Genomic DNA, 17,226 nt, shown 5'->3' on the forward strand with positions numbered 1-17,226 from the left:
GTTATTTCTGATAGCATAATCCATTGACAAATAAATCCAACTTATCATAATATACTCTCTCTTGGAGAAAGTCCGCCTTATGTAGAGTCATTTTGGCGGTGATTAGCAGCATACTAAAACTCTTACTATTGGAGGAAACATGTTAGTCAACTCTTTAGTGGGGCACTAATCACACGCCAGAACGACCCTCTACAATGCCCAATTTCACTACGTCTTTACCAACTCAGTATTTATTCTATTCACAGAATTTACTTACAATAACCTGTATGTCTAGAAAGGAACTATCTTAATTCATTTTTACAATGAAGCATGTTATTTTTATATAATGTATTATATATACACTATTATATAACTACATAATAATAATAGCAATAATAATATTATTAATATTACTGTTACAATTGGAGTTAACTATGTTCGTAACTGTGATTTGGCAACTGTTGTAGTTGTGTGTGGTACTGGTAGCAGATGCAAGCTAAAGAACTAAAACAATTGAATAAAAAAAAAACAAGTCCTAAACTACAGAAGTTCTAAAATTTAAGACTTCTGTCCATATTTTCAGGACTTCTGCCGTTAAGATTTTCCGTACACCTCTCACAGAAAACACCTACCATTTTTACGAAGTTCATTTATATAGTTGTCCTGAAGTAAGGATAGTTTTATAGGTGCTTTTCTGAGAAGCGAGGAACAAGTTTGCAGTAATCATTTTTCATAATAATCAAAGCACAGAATATTAAAATTGAAAAGGAAAAAAAATGGATAAAATTGTGATGTTGAATAATGGTATTTTTCATTAATCACTGTGAATCAGGATGTTTCTTTTTATTAAAAAAAAGAAAGCGATGTGTTTGATTGAAATTTGCTGTTCGAAATGAACATAATTACATTGTGCTTTAGTGGGTATGTTATTTTTTTCATTGGTTAAATTCCAGTGTCAAAAGGAAATCATTTAATTGTGATTGAGTAAACATACTTCGCTGATAAGCAAAGAATAAAGCCTTTGATATTTCCGCCTATATGGTTGTCTTATGGATGATTCTTAACTCTTTACTTCCAAATAAGTAAGTGAGATTAGAACAATTGTACTTAAACTTCATATATTTTTGGGGTTACAAAATTACAATACACCGACTTAACAATGTTAATTTTACGGTTAAAATGACTGTATGCATATGAAAGGGAACTTCTTTAAATGACAGGATTCTAGAACAGTGGTCCACATCGTTAAGTTGTAATAAAAGTAATCAACCTAGCAACTAATCCGCCTTCATTCGCTATCTCTCACTCTGCATTACTATGTATAAATTGAAATTTGATAAAGAACGGAATCAACCTGGTTACTAATCCACCCTCATCAATGTATGAGGATCAGGTGTGCCAGGGGTTAAGTGCTTTATCGCCGACCAAATTTTAGAAAATTTACCAGGTTAATTGGAGAATTTATTTAAGTTTGTGAGGAAGAATGAGTGAAAGTGAGGTATGGGGAATAATAAAAGTTAAGAAAGTGTTTGTTTTTGAGCGGAACTGTATGTAGAGGCGGATGCACTATTTCGCGGAGAGGTACACCTGTTACGATATAGTGACACGAAAGTCAGCGTGGAAATGGCGCGTGTAAGTCAAGGGTGTGACATGTCATGTGTGGGTTATATAGAACTGTTCATAAGTAACGTGCAACAATTAACAAAGTGTTGTACACGATTTTCTTCTTAAAATTGCAAATGCTTACAAGTCTCAGTTCTGAAGGTTAGTGTCTTCGAACTCAACGGCAGTGTATTTCTACACGGTGTATAGAAGCTATATTTTATGTTAGAAGTACAGCGATGCTAGTGTGAAAACATGACAAGTGCTATTGAAATTTGTATGGATACTAAAATCCACATGTTTTCACTACCCTCGCTTATACGTATACCCACCTTCGCTGAAGCGCCTGCTTCCAAGGGCCCTCAAGCTTCGCCATATGCTGATTCAGTTAGATATTATCTGTGCTTTTTAGTGCTTACCTCGCACAGGCTGGTTTCTGCTTTTACACTAGTTTTTATACTTCTAACTTAACGTAACGTATCTAATCCCACCAGATGTAACCGAATGCAGTACATTTTTGTGCCTTTTCTCGTTTTTCAAATTAATCCGGTAATGCAGCACTAATGCCCGGACCAGTACTCTAGAACCTTCTCTCTTAGTATATAAGTTCATTCATTTCCACTGGCAGAGCATTTCTGCACAGTATAAGAAGCCAGTACTTTATGTTTATAAGGATACAAGTATCATACCATTGTAAGTGCTGTATTTCGATAAAATTAGTGAGTACATCATGCATGTTTACTTTTAGGACACCACTCGAAGTAATTGTTAAAAAATTACAATTCTTTCGCTAATTTCCTTCGTATTGTTTTCCAAAAGATGTGGACTGGGTTATATGACATCACCCCGTTTAGCATAGATAAAATTCAAGGAGGCGACCAGAAGTAATTTGTGGAAAGTTAAAATTCTTTTACAATTTGCTTTTAAATACTGTCCGGGTGCATGACATAAAAACTACACTGCAAAAAGACAAACCAACTTTTGCTGGATGGTATCTAAACGACTCGTGTCAGGGGGAAGCTGGTGGGCCCCCACTGCACGGTGCTCCGAAGGAAGCAGGCACGTCAGCGACGGTGAGTATACTCGTAAACGAGCATAGTGAAAACAAGTGGGCTTTCGCAATGATACAAGTCCCAATAGCACGTGCCATGGTTTCACACTAGTAACGCACCATTTGTAAACATTAAATAGAACTTGTATACACTATGCAGAAATACACTGCCGGTAAAAATAATGGGTTAAATTCCAAAGTTGGGCGTCCGTTTCCAGCAAAATTTTTAAAATTTACAGGAATGATATGGATAATTTGATCGTTTGTGTGCTTGATAATATATAAGAGTCTCGAAAAATCTGTTTATTTGTTATATATAAGCGGTTATAAACATGGGACTATATGGCGAGCGGAGGGAACTACTTGGCGCAAGGTAACCGAACAGTTGCATTGTGGGAAAGAAACGAACATTTATGTTATCAACATGGCGAATGTACAAGGGCAATGAACTGACAGTTTTAACATTTGTGAAGTGATACGTTGACAACGAGCAAAATCTTTTAAAAGTTTGTGAAGAGCACGTATTAATGAACCTAATAACAAATTGCAGAAAGTGTGGAAAGGAGATAACAGCGAAAAACGTGGCGAAAGCGGACGCCCAACTTCGGAATAAATGCCAAAAAATAGTATCTAATATAGTCATCTTTCATATGCACTTACTGGGAGACCCGGGTTCGATTCCCGGCGGGATCTCATGTGGTTCGGATTCCACGTTAATCAGTAGGTCCACGTCTCATATAGCCTCGCTGCTGAAAGGGACGTTAAACTCAAAATCAACTCAACTCATATGCACTCACTTATTTTATCTGAAGTAAAGCATTTGTAAACCTAAATTACAGATGTATTTCTTTGTATTATTTTATTTCTCTCCTGCAGAAAGTTTTCCGTATAATTATTTCTTTTCGTGGATAGTATTCAATTTCACCTATAAATTTTCCAAAATGTGTGCCAAACTTAGCCAGCACCGAGTACATGGCGACTATATAACATTAATTTTACCACTATTCAGCTAGTATTTTTTTTTTTTTTCCCACTATTCTTGTCTGTGTACATACACTTTGTCGCTGACGCGCCTGTGATTAGATAACATTTGTGCTTTTTAGTGGACACTAGTGATAGGTTTGTTAGTGTTTTCTGCACTATTTAGTGCATTCCGCACAATATTTTTTATGGCATTTGTCTGGATGCGTAATTATACCCCAAAGGGGTCACATCAGTTTACATGCATATTATCAATCTGTACGCAATTATTTGAGTAAGCGTCAAGAGAATAAGGATGCAGAATGTCTTATGAAATCATTGAGAGCATTAGACGGTAAGTAAACTATTATAATAGGTTAAGACCTCTTAACTAGTCAAGTAAATAAATTGGTTGTGGGTACTTCATAAATCATTAGGAAAAGTCACAGTGCACCACTGTTAGTCGTAAGTATGTAAGATCTGAAAAGTTTTGGTTGAAATAGTTAATTCAGAAATTAAGAGTAAGGTACTTATTTACGTAGGCGAAGAATATGTACCGTAGACTAGAATTGCTATGGAATTCTAATGGAAAGCTAGCTTAAAGTGAGCATCTAGCACAAGTTCGTGCATATTTTTGCACATCTTTAAGCACATACGCCCTATCGCTGACACTTCATATGTACATACTATCGTGTACATCCTTCAGCTTCGCGCTGCCCAAATTTTAAATAGAGTCATTGTTGCCCTGAAGTGACCACGTAATACAAATTGGTGGATTCTTCTTGTTGCGAATAATCGTTTTAATGGATATAAAGTTGCAGGCATATTATTAATTTGTTCGCACTTGTAAGACATATATCACGTTAATAGAAGTCTTAAATTCATTAGAAAATCGTTGATGAAAGTGTTGTAATTTTTTTCCGGTAGGGTCCCTCAGTTTTACCTGTAGCAAATAGAGTCCTGGCCTGCTCCAACAAACGAATGTAGAGAGTATGATGATACTATTTCGACGAAGAAATGTGGGTTTCACTGTTATATAAATTCGATTCCGTATTCTTAATCTGTAAGTCGGAAAAAAGGAAATGATGACAATGATATTGTTGCCGAATGCACTATTTTGTGTACCAATTATTACTGCAAATACATTTATCTTTTCCATTAAATAACTGTAGCTCCATGAGAAGTAATATTTCCGATGTGGCTTTACAGATTTACTGTTTATAAGTACAGGGTATCCTACATAAGGAATATATATATACCTTTACTAATCATAGTTCTTCGATGTGTTTTGTTGCCTTCGAAATGTGGAAGTCCGAGTACATTAATGCAGGAGAGTAGCACAGAGCGTTAGGGGTTGTGGAGGAGATACTGTTGTAAGGCTCTCTGGCTCTTTATATTTGCTGTCACTTTTAGTATTTAATACGATCCAATTATTTGTGGAATACCTTTGTAATTCTTATCTCTACAACGTTATTTGTAAGAGAAAATCAATCATTATATCCATAACTGGTATATAAACAGGGTATTTGCGTTGTTATAACAATGACAAAATAATAGAATAATATATTTTTTCTCCGTATTCTTCCAGGCTAGTGTGGGATATGGTGAATTCCTTGCCAATTGGAATGATTACGTTATATTCTTGTTCTACGAAGACTCCCGAATAATGAGAATCAGATAAATGTGTAAGGTTGAATTTTGTAAACAATTCACACACACACACAAAAAAAAAAAAAAAAAAAATCTAACAGTTTGTTTCCTGAGTGTTTCCCAGTCATTTTTTTCTTTCTTTTTTGCAGTCTGTTTGTATTTCACATGACCTGTTGGGGTCCTACTTGACTTTGTTCTTCGAAAAGGGTCGGCTCCAGTATTGTCGGAATCGAAGTTATTCACCATCTTGTGATGAAACGTCGATGGAATTTCTTGAGTACTATTGACTTAAAGAAAGGGTTCGCCTATTTCTCCGTTGTTATGACTAACAATTAGACGTCTAACATAAGACTTAGTGTTCGAAAGATTATTGTTCTTTGCTGAATGAAACTTAGTTGTACTCATATTTTTGAAAATACAGCTCACAGATGACGAGAAGAACCATAGCAGAAGTTGTGTGACGTACGTATGGGCTCGCCCACTTTTTGCACGGGTGTTACAAACGACACCACGGAATAGCACACAGATAACTACCCAGAGTAGCAGACGACATCTAAGTATAGACTACACCTCAAAAACCGAAAATGGACTTGACCGTGTCGTTGACCTTTCCCCGCTACCCCTGTTTTAGGGTTCTTCTCGTCATCTGTGAGCTGTAGATCAAATCGGGAACTGTTTGTTTTCCGGTTCATAATCGTCTGTAAAAATGGCTCGTTAAGTGTTTGAAGTGTGACCGGAATACATCTTGTAATTCAGTTGAACAACTGTCCACAGTGGCCCAGAAGTATTCGATTAACCCTTGCTAATCTTCTAGATAAATCAAGTTCCCGAAGGTTCGGCACCAATAAATATAATACGATAGTATCGTACTGTAGTTTGTTAAGTTCTATTGTTCAGGGCACGGTGACTCAGTAGTAGAACGCTCACCTCTGGTATGTTGAATTCTTAGTTCGATCCCAGCTCGCGTGAAGTGGACTTTGTGGTGGAAAAACACCGTGTGTGCTGTGAGTTTTTTCAGGGTGCTTTAATTTCTTTCATTCATTACAATCGCACATCGCCGTCTCGGTCACCCTTTCTGTACAATTCGTAAACTTAAAAAATGAAAAATCTATTTCGATAATTTAGTAATACTTAGTAACTCTAGCCTCTGTACAGATGCAAATTTAATGATACACAAAGAGAAACTACTGGAACATGAATCAAACGGGTGTCTCCAGCTTACCGTGGTTATTCATTAAGACTCGTCGTTTCGCTCTGTTATTCTTTTAGTAAGTACGAAGAATATGAAAAATGTACAAAGTGAGGCCGATAGTATTACGTACCAGGGTTGGCAAAAACCATGGTTTTTATTGAAAAAAGCAAAAAAAAAAAAAAAAAAAAAAAGTTTTTTGTTTAAACTTTCTTTTTTAAGCCAGGTTTTTTTGGTTTATATAATTTGTTCCATGTATTTATATCACATATGGACAGAAATAAGTTTGTTTCATCTTGGTGTTATTATGCAACAACCGGGTTATGCTGGAAGGGGTCACATAAGCTTAAAGCGGAGTCCAAACCCGTTTTTCGACTTACATCCGAAACAAATTGTCCTCCATTTGAACTCGAAACCGGGACGAATTGGTCACAAATGCGATACGTCTGCCGACTCACCCAAGAAAAATTCCTGATACGTTATACTGATCTTTACATACTTTTAATATAATTGTCTAACTGACAAGAGTCATTTGAGAAGGACGAAAAGATAAACAGTCGCATAAATGAAACCATTATACAGAATTATATCTGGACAATTTCAAAATATTGCAGAGTACAGAAGAACTAATTAAGTCGAAGTTAGTTCACTACGACTTTATTAGTCCAAGTTAAAGAAATACAACGACTTAATTTGCATATCAGTAAGAAAAGTGAATAAAGATAAGAATTATTTCAGTCCACTATGGCTCTGACCCATTTATACATAATAGATACTATGGATACATCTGATTTCAGTAAATGCCTCTCGTGGGGTTTGTATGACCCCCCCCCCCATAAAAAAAAGGTCTGGTACTTCGATGTATTTTTTAATAGTAAACATTATTAAAACGAAACAATATTTAGAATTTTTCTTTGATTGCAATTGCATAACAATAATAACACAACTATTTAAAAAAATCACAAAAGAAACATTCATAAACTTATAAAAAAGATTGCTTTTGTAGTATAATCTCTCTGAGTAATGAATGGGGAATTTAGGTCTGAATATAATGCGAATAATATGCGGGAGTGACACGCGATGACCCACAAATGTGTGTTCATCAAGGTTTTACGAACACTTACACTTTTACAAACATTTTTCGTTTTTTAGTTTTAACCAGTTTTTTACAGATGGTTTAAACCAGCCAACCCTGTTACGTACAAATCTTTTCTTAAAGTTACAGGTCAGAAATTTGAGTGCGCAGTTTATGACTCCATAATTGTTGCTCAGTCATATTTTAACACTGAACGAAGCGCCTTATCACTAAAAGCTCCTATCAATACGCTATTCGGTCCTCTTCCTCAGCAGCAGTCTTATCAATTCTTGAAGTCCATCTCAACCACACGGACTATACCAATAAACTCCTGTTACGTTAATGAAAGGAGAACAACCGATTTACACTTATTTTTACACACCAAATCTTCTCTAGGTGCAAATTCAGTAGCATACAAAACGTGAAAAGGTGATTGATTGGACCAGGACTTGAACTCGTAATCTCCGGCATACCGTGCCGATGCGTTAGCCACTACGCCATCCAGTCCGTTTTTCAGAACAGCCAAACACCCTCTCACTCCTGTAGTCGGTGCTCTCCACTGAGACCGCATGGCTTGTACTAGGGATGGCCAATTCCGGAAAATTTTGGACATCCCTAGCTTGTAACACAGCCTAGCTGCTGTGCTTGGAGAACCCATTGTCCATATATTGAAAACACCTTTCACAACTTAAAATTTTTTAAGGTGTCGAAATAATCATCTTTGTTCTCAACTTTCCCCATATTTATGTGAGGTGTCTTAATTGTTTTCATCCGCTCTCCTCTATCCTGAGCGTCCTTTATTTTCCATCTCTCTTCCTCAGATCATTTTGTGTCTTGTCCTTCCATCTGTCTTTTCCCCTTACTTTTGCCCAGGGTAAATTGATTTAAATCAGTCTGATTTAAATCACTTGATTTTTTAAATAAAAATCGTTGATTTAAATCAAATTCCGAAATAAATTAATTTAAAGTGACAATAAGTAAAATCCAGCCTCTGTTGTGTTATTTCAATTATGGAAGATAATCATAATACAATAAGATGCAAATGTATGTACAGCACAGTATGGAAACGAGTATTTCATGCAGAGGATGATTAGGGAAAATTCCGTTTTAAACGGGTAACGGAGGAATTCTGCTTTCTTATCTTCGTAACATAAGGTTTTTAAATCGTTAACTATTCCAACGAGAAAATCACCATGGACATTTAAGATGAAAATTCTTTTGTGTGCGCGTCTATTTGTTTGTTCCCATATAATAGGGGCGTATTTATAAAGGGGTCCGATTCCCTCTCCGAAACTTAAATCTTTTAGATTTTATAACTTTAGGCGAAATTTGCGTATTTTATATGTATTTCGTGCCGCAAGCTAGTTCTTTTTTAAAGGTATGCCTCTGCCAAATATGAGTAACTTTTGTGAAAAAAAAAAAAAATATGTTGACATACTTCGCCGTACTTTTTCCTTAGTGCTTAAGAAACATTGTTTGGGATTAGAGATGCAAAATAGCCGACTTTTTTGAATTGATGTTTTTTTTTCACATGTAAAGCCAGCTTTTTAGGGCAAAAACGGAAATTTTGGCTTTTTTCATTTTCATGATTTTTCTATATAAATAGCTTTCTTATAGTATACTCTATAGTTAAACAAGATTTCATGACCTAAATGCCATATTTCCCTCTAGAATTCACCATCATGATGGATGGACCACATGTTTCATGAATTAAACATTAAGTACGTAGTATTTAAGAGCAATTTTAGAGGCTATATAACTTTATTTTAACTTCTGAGTTATCGACATTTTTTTCTTCTTTAGATCATTTCATTTTTAGTTATTCGTGTTTTATTTCTTAGAGCTTAGTACTCTAGTTTCTAGCACATAGTTAAACTTTTGTTTTTCAATATATCCGTCAGAGCATACTTCCACATTTCTGTTATACTGTAGCTGTGTAATGATGTAGCAATAATCTTCCGGATGCAACCTTGAATACCATTTTATACAAATAATCAGTACGGATTTAGAAAAGTGTTTTGGGAGGGATTTTTCTTATTAATGGTTAGTTTTTTAAAAATGCCTGATATTCATTTGAGGGGAGCTTGAAGTTTATGCTTAAAGACATAACTAAAATTTCGTTTGTTTTAGAAATTTCGTAATTTCGGAGAGCAGGCTTCAGTTCGAATGAAACCCCAACCCTAACCCCTTTCGCAAATCCGTCATTGCTGGTAATTAGTAATTTAAAACATAAGAAATTAAATCAGCCAGGAATCACAGTACACGCACTATCTCTACATTCACAGATGGAATTAAGAAGTTTTGTCGGAATGGTCGAATGCGGGACTGAATCGGATTTCCCAATAGAAGCGGAAAAGCTAACCACTCACTCATGTTTGTTGTGCTTGACTTAAATGTATTTCGTAGTTTTTCTTTTCTTTCTTTATTTAAAAAAGAAAGGGAAAGTTCCGTAATGACATGTTGAATTCTTGTTAAAAATTCAGAAACCTTCAGAACTGTGTAAAACGTGATGGTGGTTATATATTCCAGAACCTTGAAAAAAAAAAAAGCTCAGATGAACAGTATTACGCATATAATCCACGAACAGAAAATTCAATACTTTCCTGACTCTAAACAAGCTTAAGGAACAGTCAGTGCATTACAGAATTTGGAACTTTACCGATTTTGCAGGTTCGAAGCACCTGATAGATGGTAACAGATTATTACGTATGTAATAAATTAATAGAAAATACATTTTCAACATTTCTGTTCCATTTCAAAGAAGTTTCTGTAGGGGTAGCAAAGGCGGAAGCAAGAGGTGCATTAACAAATTAGGTGATTTTTGAACGTCTCATACAAAGATTGCATTTTTTGTCAGTCTTTTAAAGTAATACGTTGAATTGTAATAAAACGACAATTATTTTTCATTGTTATTCCAGTACGAATGTTTATGAAAGTCTCGGAAGTGAGACATAATAAACTTATAGGCTATAACAGATTGACGAGGGAATGATGTTTATTTATTTATGTATTTAACAATCACCAGATGCAGCTCAGAGGCTATTTTATACTGGATATCTAACAACAACATGGAAAAGATTTGGGAATGTATCGGCCAGAGCCTGTTTTAGTAGGTACCATCCCGACTGCCTGGTAGGACTGAGGGAAACACTGGAAAACCCCAGTCAGGATGGTCGGCAGCGGAAATCGAACCCATGACCCCAAATGCGAAGCCAACGTTGTACCACTTGAGCGGGGCCGCGGTGGCTCAGTGGTAGAGCGTTCACCTCTGGTGCTTCGGGTCCCGCGTTCGATCCCAGCCCCGCCAAGTGAACTTTGTGGTGAACAAACACCGTGTGCGTGGGTTTTCTCGGGGTTCTCCCGTTTCCTCCCACTTTCTTCATTCCACCATTTCATTCATCACTCATCATCACCGTCTCCTTTAGCCTAACCGGCATAACCGTGGGACGTAAAACTCAAGGATTTCATTTCATTTTTGTACCACTTGAGCCACTTGATGTACGTAATGATAAAGAGAAGAACTTGTTATTTTTAAGAAGGCTACAGCGTCGAAACTTAAATTTGTTTTGTGTGTTTGTTCATTAAATATGTTATTATTTTGCCGATGTATTATTTGTTTGAACTCACACACATAGTACAATAAATTCTGTATGTCATATAACAGTTTTCCGTGTTTTTGTATTTCTAATTCACAATAAAAAATATTGCTTATAATGCATATGAAAGTTAAAACTTAACTGCAACTTATTATATACATGGATTAATTTTTTTGTGATTCATAATAAAAATGTGTTAAGAATTAAAATTGTTTGAAATATGTTTTCGAAATTCATGTTTATTTTCGAGGTTTTGTATTATTATCTGCATCCACTACTACTTAAATGAGTTTTTGTATTGTAGAGAAGCGAAACAAAACCCGCTTTATCAATTTAAAGCAGAATTTGAAAAAAAAAATCCCAAGCAAGAAAGCGAAGCAGAAAAAACGGGTCCCCCCCCCCAAAAAAAAGACGTTTTTTTTTCCGAACTCTTGCATCTATATTTTGGATTGAAATAAATTAACGACTGGCAATTGATTCAAAATTCAAGCCAAATACTTTCACTTAAATGGCATAATTAACATTTAATATTAATTCCTAATGTTTTATCTTCAGTTCGTGACTTGTATTACGCGAAAAGAAAGATTTGATTTAAATCAAAAAATCTATTTAAATCAAAAAAGTCAACAAAAATGATTTTTTTTTTTTTAATCATGATTTTTTCCACCCTGCTTTTGCCTGGTATTTCCAGGTTTTCTGTTCTCTTTCCCACATAGTCGTTGTTTCTTCGTTCTGCATGTCCAAACGATCTCTGTCCCCATTCTTAAAACTTTTTACTCAAGAGCCTCACCTTAATAGTGCTTATGTCGTTCCTTATTATGTTCCTCTTTGTCGCATCACACATCTATCTTAACATTCTCATCTCATCTACTTCCATCTTCTTTTCCTGGGCCCTTGTGATTGCCCACGTGTCACAACTTCCAGATGTCGAAATAATGAGCCATATTAAAATAAGTACCAAGAATATGCAAGGTTTGACTTTATTCTGTTTTATTATACTTTGTATTTTAAAAGAAATGATAACTTCAACTTTTTATAACCAGAAAAGTATCTAAAAGTGAGTACTCAAATATGTACTAGTTTCATATTTCCTTTAGCTGTACCGGAAAACACACTACTAATGTGCCGTGCTGTTCACCTGTTTCTTTCTTATCTTTTCTGATTGTATACTTAGACGACGAAGCATAAGTTCTTTTTCTTTTTATTTGGTTGTATTTATTTACTTTTTTTTTTTTTTTTTTTTATATATATAACAGGGAGATTATAAATGATTCATCGAGTTCTAAAGTGAAAATGTCGAAAACTATAAATACATTACGTTTGTGCTAATGATGAAACGAAACAACACATTTAAAAATTTAATTTCTCTTATTCATAAATTTGGCTTGTAGCGACAGATGACAGCACAGTCCTAGTTTCCAAAATGGCATATCTGCAGCAGGAAATATTGTATTTTGAAATATAAGAAGGGTGTTTTCTTTGTAGCGTCATTCCGTAGACAGTTCGCAAAGTCAGGGCACCAAAGCATACTGACATGGTATCGATAGTTTAAGGACACTGGCTGCCTGAATAAAGGCAAAACCACAGGACGAAGAACTTCCACTCCGTTGAACTGAACTAAATGACTTAGCGCTTCTCCCATGCCTTCTAGATCTTCTGATGTGACAGTTTGTGAGTTTTTCTGTAGGGGGCATATAAAGAACAGTATATGTTCCTCTACTACCAACAACTTTAGATGCAGCTCCAGGGTCGCATTTCAGCTGCATTTATAACTATAAGTAGGAATATGCTAGAGGCCCATGTGAGGCGAACTGTGTGTGTCGTGTAACGAACGAAATAAAGCCACATCGACTACGTGTGACTATTGCTTTATATATATAATACAACCTTTTCAAACTTGATTGATTTATAATTACCTGTGTTTTACTTATTTTTATTATCGTGTTTGTTTCTCCATCCCAGTTTTTTTTTTTACAACTTCCGCATTTTTAAAAAAAAAAATCACTTTTTGTATCATTATTCGCTTTTACTCATTTTGTTCCTAGTATTCCTTCATTTACAATTTTTTTGAAAAATCACTGTCCGTAGGCCACATCCTCCTTTTGTATTTAGTGCTTTCTTTCCTTTCTTGAAACTCATTCTAAATACTGAACGTGGATATTTGTTCTTGTGTTATTCAGAATGGCGAATCATTGACAAACGACCTGATGTTTTGTAATTCTCCGTTGTACTTCTCATTTTTTTCTTCTCTCTTGTTTGCACTCTCACAATGAACCTTTGTCACTTAGAAAGTAAGCGTTCCTTTTTAATGCTTTCAGTTTGTATATACAGTACCAGAGTACTATGACTGTAATCAAAGAATTGTGTCCATTTTGAAGTTCTTGAGAACTTATGCAAGTAAATGTTCATTTTTACTAGCGACTGTGAATCTTTTAAATATTTATTTTGATTTCATGTCTGCAAAGAGGCCTTTGTTCTAACCGTATATGTAGTAACATTTCAATTTTTGTTTTCAGGAGGAGCAGCCTGACTTCATACTTATCACATGGATCGGCAAGCACAATATAGGCCACCAAAATGATGAGTGTTCCCAGAATTTCGAAGCCCGGACGGCTTTTAACGCGTTACAGACATTTCTTTGTCAGTTTGTTCGTACTGCTTCTCTTGGGCATAGCGTTTATTCTTGTTCTTCCTGGAGGATTCTACGAACTTGATTACGACACACATAGGCAGCTTTCACTTGAGAATTTAGACCATATACCTGAAATTACCATTAAAGCATCATCTCCTACATCAAAGCCATGGGATCCACAGTGTACCTACTATGATTGTTTTGATGTTTATAAATGTAGGCCAGACAAGATAAAAGTGTATATATATCCGTTGAAAAAGTATGTGGATGAAAATGGTATTCCAGCTACTAGTCAGATTTCTCGAGAATTCTACTTCATTTTGAAGAGTATTAAGGAAAGTCCATATTATACTGCCAATCCAGAAGAAGCATGCATTTTCATTCCGTCGTTCGATACACTGAGTCAAAGACGTTTTCGAATTAAGGAAACATCACAAGCTCTGGCATCTTTACCTTAGTAAGTCACTTGATTTAATTAAAATGAATTATGTATATATTTTGTTTCTATTTTAGTTTCAAGATGTTTAATTCATCAAAATTTACACAATGCTGTTATATTGCTCTTAAGAAATTTACCTTTGTATATTGATTTAAAACTGAGTATTGAAAGTCAAGGACGAATTATGTTGATGTAAAATGTTTCAGTTATCAATGTAGGCAGTCAGTACTTAGATATATAATTTACAAGCTTTCTGTTCCTATAGATTGATTATTAATAATGATGTTACTTATAATACATTATCGTTGAAGGACTAATATATGGCAAGATATTTAGATTTACTGGAAGTTATAGAGTATGAAGTATTAGTGGGTATTAGTGGTCGTTTATGGTTGTAGTTTATCTTGAGAACATAATAAAAATGAAGATTATTGTTAATAGAATGGTCTGCAGTCTATGCTTTAATTAAGGTTAACATATCAAATGAAGTTTCTAGATGGGGACTTAGGTAGATTAATAACTAAATACTGTTGTGGACTAAGGTATGGTGATTAATAACTAATTTATTTGCTGCTACGACTCTTGTGTATTTTTAATTGTTCAAAAACAATTTGCGTCTTGACCATTATAAATAGTAAGCATCACTGAAACAAATTTTGAAACATAATTGAATTGAGAACTAATCAGATCGTTCATCTTTAAATTGCATTAAGGTGAAGCTTGGAAATTAGATACGCTTGTATAGAAATACGTTAGAAGATACTGATCCCAATAGTTTGATTTTATTTTCGTATGTAATTTAGAATTTAATTTTCTGTTTGTTGGTTTGTGTAGTGTTTCATAATGTTGCTCTATAGGCTGAAAAGGAATCTGAATCTAAGATTTGGCACATCAAAGGCTAGCATACTAATGTTAATGGTGTATCCCGTAAATTTCACCTTATTATAGTACAATATGTTGATCAATTCAAACTGTAGTACAATTACAGACCGAATATTTTTATTGTGAATAGTGAGTTATAATTGGATTGTTTGCTATACTTTTTATTCTGTGGTAATAACTTGATACAATGATGTATAGATCTTATGCAATATTCGATAGTATACCTACTTATTCTTTTGGGTGAATTAGTTTTGCGGCCCTTTCAGCACCGAGAGTTTTAAGGTGGAAACCGAACCTCCATAATGCATTCGAATTTTTCACTGGGAATCGAACTTGGGTCTGTGTGATCCGTGGCCTTTGCCAGAGATCCCGATGGGAGGTCATGTGGTCCACATTCCCACGTAAGGCTGTAGGGCCACGTTGTACATAGTTGTCGTGCTAAAATGAACATAAAACTCCCAATATACAAAACTAATTACTAGACCAATCTTAATGGAACTTCAGAAAGCCACGGTTGCTCAGTTGTGGGACGCTCACCTCTGGTGTGTGGGATCCCTGATTCAATCTCAGCTCGTGCCAAGTGAAATTTGTGGCGGTAGACAGACACCGTGTTTTGTTTTATTTATTTATTTATTTATTTATTTATTTATTTATTTTAAAGTTATTCCATTTCCTCCCACTTTCTTTGCACGTGTCATTCATTATCATCATCAGTGTGTCCCTTAGCCTTGGACATAACCGTGGGACGTTAAACTAGAAACGTGAAAAGATTACTATGAAATGAAAAGATGCAAGGAAGATAAAGATACTGCTGTACATGATAAATGTTGTACCGATAGTAACATATGCAGCAGAAACAGGTTAATAACCGAAAAAGACTGAAGCATGCTACAGGCGTTGGAGATGAAATTCTTAAGAGCAATTGTAGGAAAGATAAGAAGGAATAGGATAAGATATCAAATAATACGTAAAGAACTTGGGGAGGAAAGCTTAGAAAACGAATAAAGAAATCCAGAACTACAATGGTTTGGATACTTCAGAAAAATGGGGACTAACGGCAAAGAAAGGATCACGGAAGAATCAACAATGAAAAACGGTCGAGAACAAGGTTGTAAAAGATACACAAGCAAGAGGTGTGAAGTGGCAACAACTGGAAGATGAAAGATGGTGGAACGATAGAAGTTGAAGAAGGCTCGTGTATACCCAGACCCGACGGCAGCATGCTTCAACCGAAGATGGCTGAGAGAGAGAGCATTATATATAGACTCCATAGAACAAATCAGTACTACAAAAGACAAAGCAAGGCATGAAAAAATATAATAATGAATATTTTGTTCTCGCCTAATTATTTTAAATGAGTAACGATTTCTATCAAATGGGTTTAATCTGTTGTTTTATTTCTGTGGGAGGAGGGGAAATGATAAATTTGCTCAACAACTTTCATAAAACAGAATGAATGTACTGTTCGGATTGATAGAAAGTAATTTCAACACGCTTCCATTTTTCAAAAATTCATTTACAGACCGGGATAGAGGTCCGGCTTTTAATTGAATTCGAACTCGCGTCGATGAGTTTTCCTATCAAGATGCCAGTTTCCAGATTTATGTTCCAAAGCCACTTGTCCTCTTCCCTATCGAGATGTTAGATTGTTGTAGTTTTTCCAGCTGTTATCGGGCGAAGAATAGGCACTTGAACTTTTAATATTACACTATAGCATACACAGTGTATAATCGTGCATGTCCCGTGTTTGCTTTACGTTGGGGGCACCTAATTTTTGGTGTTAATCTAGCATTATGACCAATTGAGGAGCAACTTGCGTTAAGATATGGCGTAGTCCCTTGTAGGAAGTATTGTTGGAGGTTGAAGTGCTTACCACTCATCACCCAGTTTGACGTACGTCATGTGGTTGGTCGTAGCTCTTTATGGATTGTTTTACCTGAAAGTTTAGTCTACGCTATGAAAATTAAAAGAAATAAGATTTATAATTTCACTAATGTATTAACCTAGAAGACAAGTCATTGGTGTTTGGATTTTTTTTTTTTTTTTTTTTTTTAAGTCCTTAGGAAGGCATTGTATATCTATGTCGATTGCTTGGTAGTTGTGTTATGTAATTCAATACTGTAATAGTTACTCAAATAACACCGCTCTTTCGTTGTACTGTACTTATGTCT

At 35.2% G+C, this 17,226-nt stretch overlaps 1 protein-coding gene across 2 annotated transcripts in view; it reads left to right on the top strand.

The window, feature by feature from the left end:
* The first annotated feature begins 740 nt into the window (after nucleotides 1-740).
* The window catches only part of sotv (exostosin glycosyltransferase sotv), a 61,599-nt gene continuing 45,113 nt past the window's right edge, over nucleotides 741-17,226 (top strand). The window contains exons 1-2 of one of the 2 annotated variants that reach the window (XM_081758708.1): nucleotides 741-900; nucleotides 13,619-14,191. In XM_081758708.1, coding sequence (XP_081614834.1) covers nucleotides 13,680-14,191 — 512 coding nt within the window. In that variant the 5' untranslated portion in view covers nucleotides 741-900; nucleotides 13,619-13,679. Of the gene's footprint in view, nucleotides 901-1,042; nucleotides 1,062-13,618; nucleotides 14,192-17,226 lie in introns of those variants that run through there. The other variant, XM_081758709.1, reaches the window with a different exon arrangement.

Source organism: Thermobia domestica, chromosome 5, assembly GCF_964235325.1.
Source record: "Thermobia domestica chromosome 5, izTheDome1.hap1.1, whole genome shotgun sequence".
In the NCBI taxonomy this organism is placed as follows: Eukaryota; Metazoa; Arthropoda; class Insecta; order Zygentoma; family Lepismatidae; genus Thermobia; species Thermobia domestica.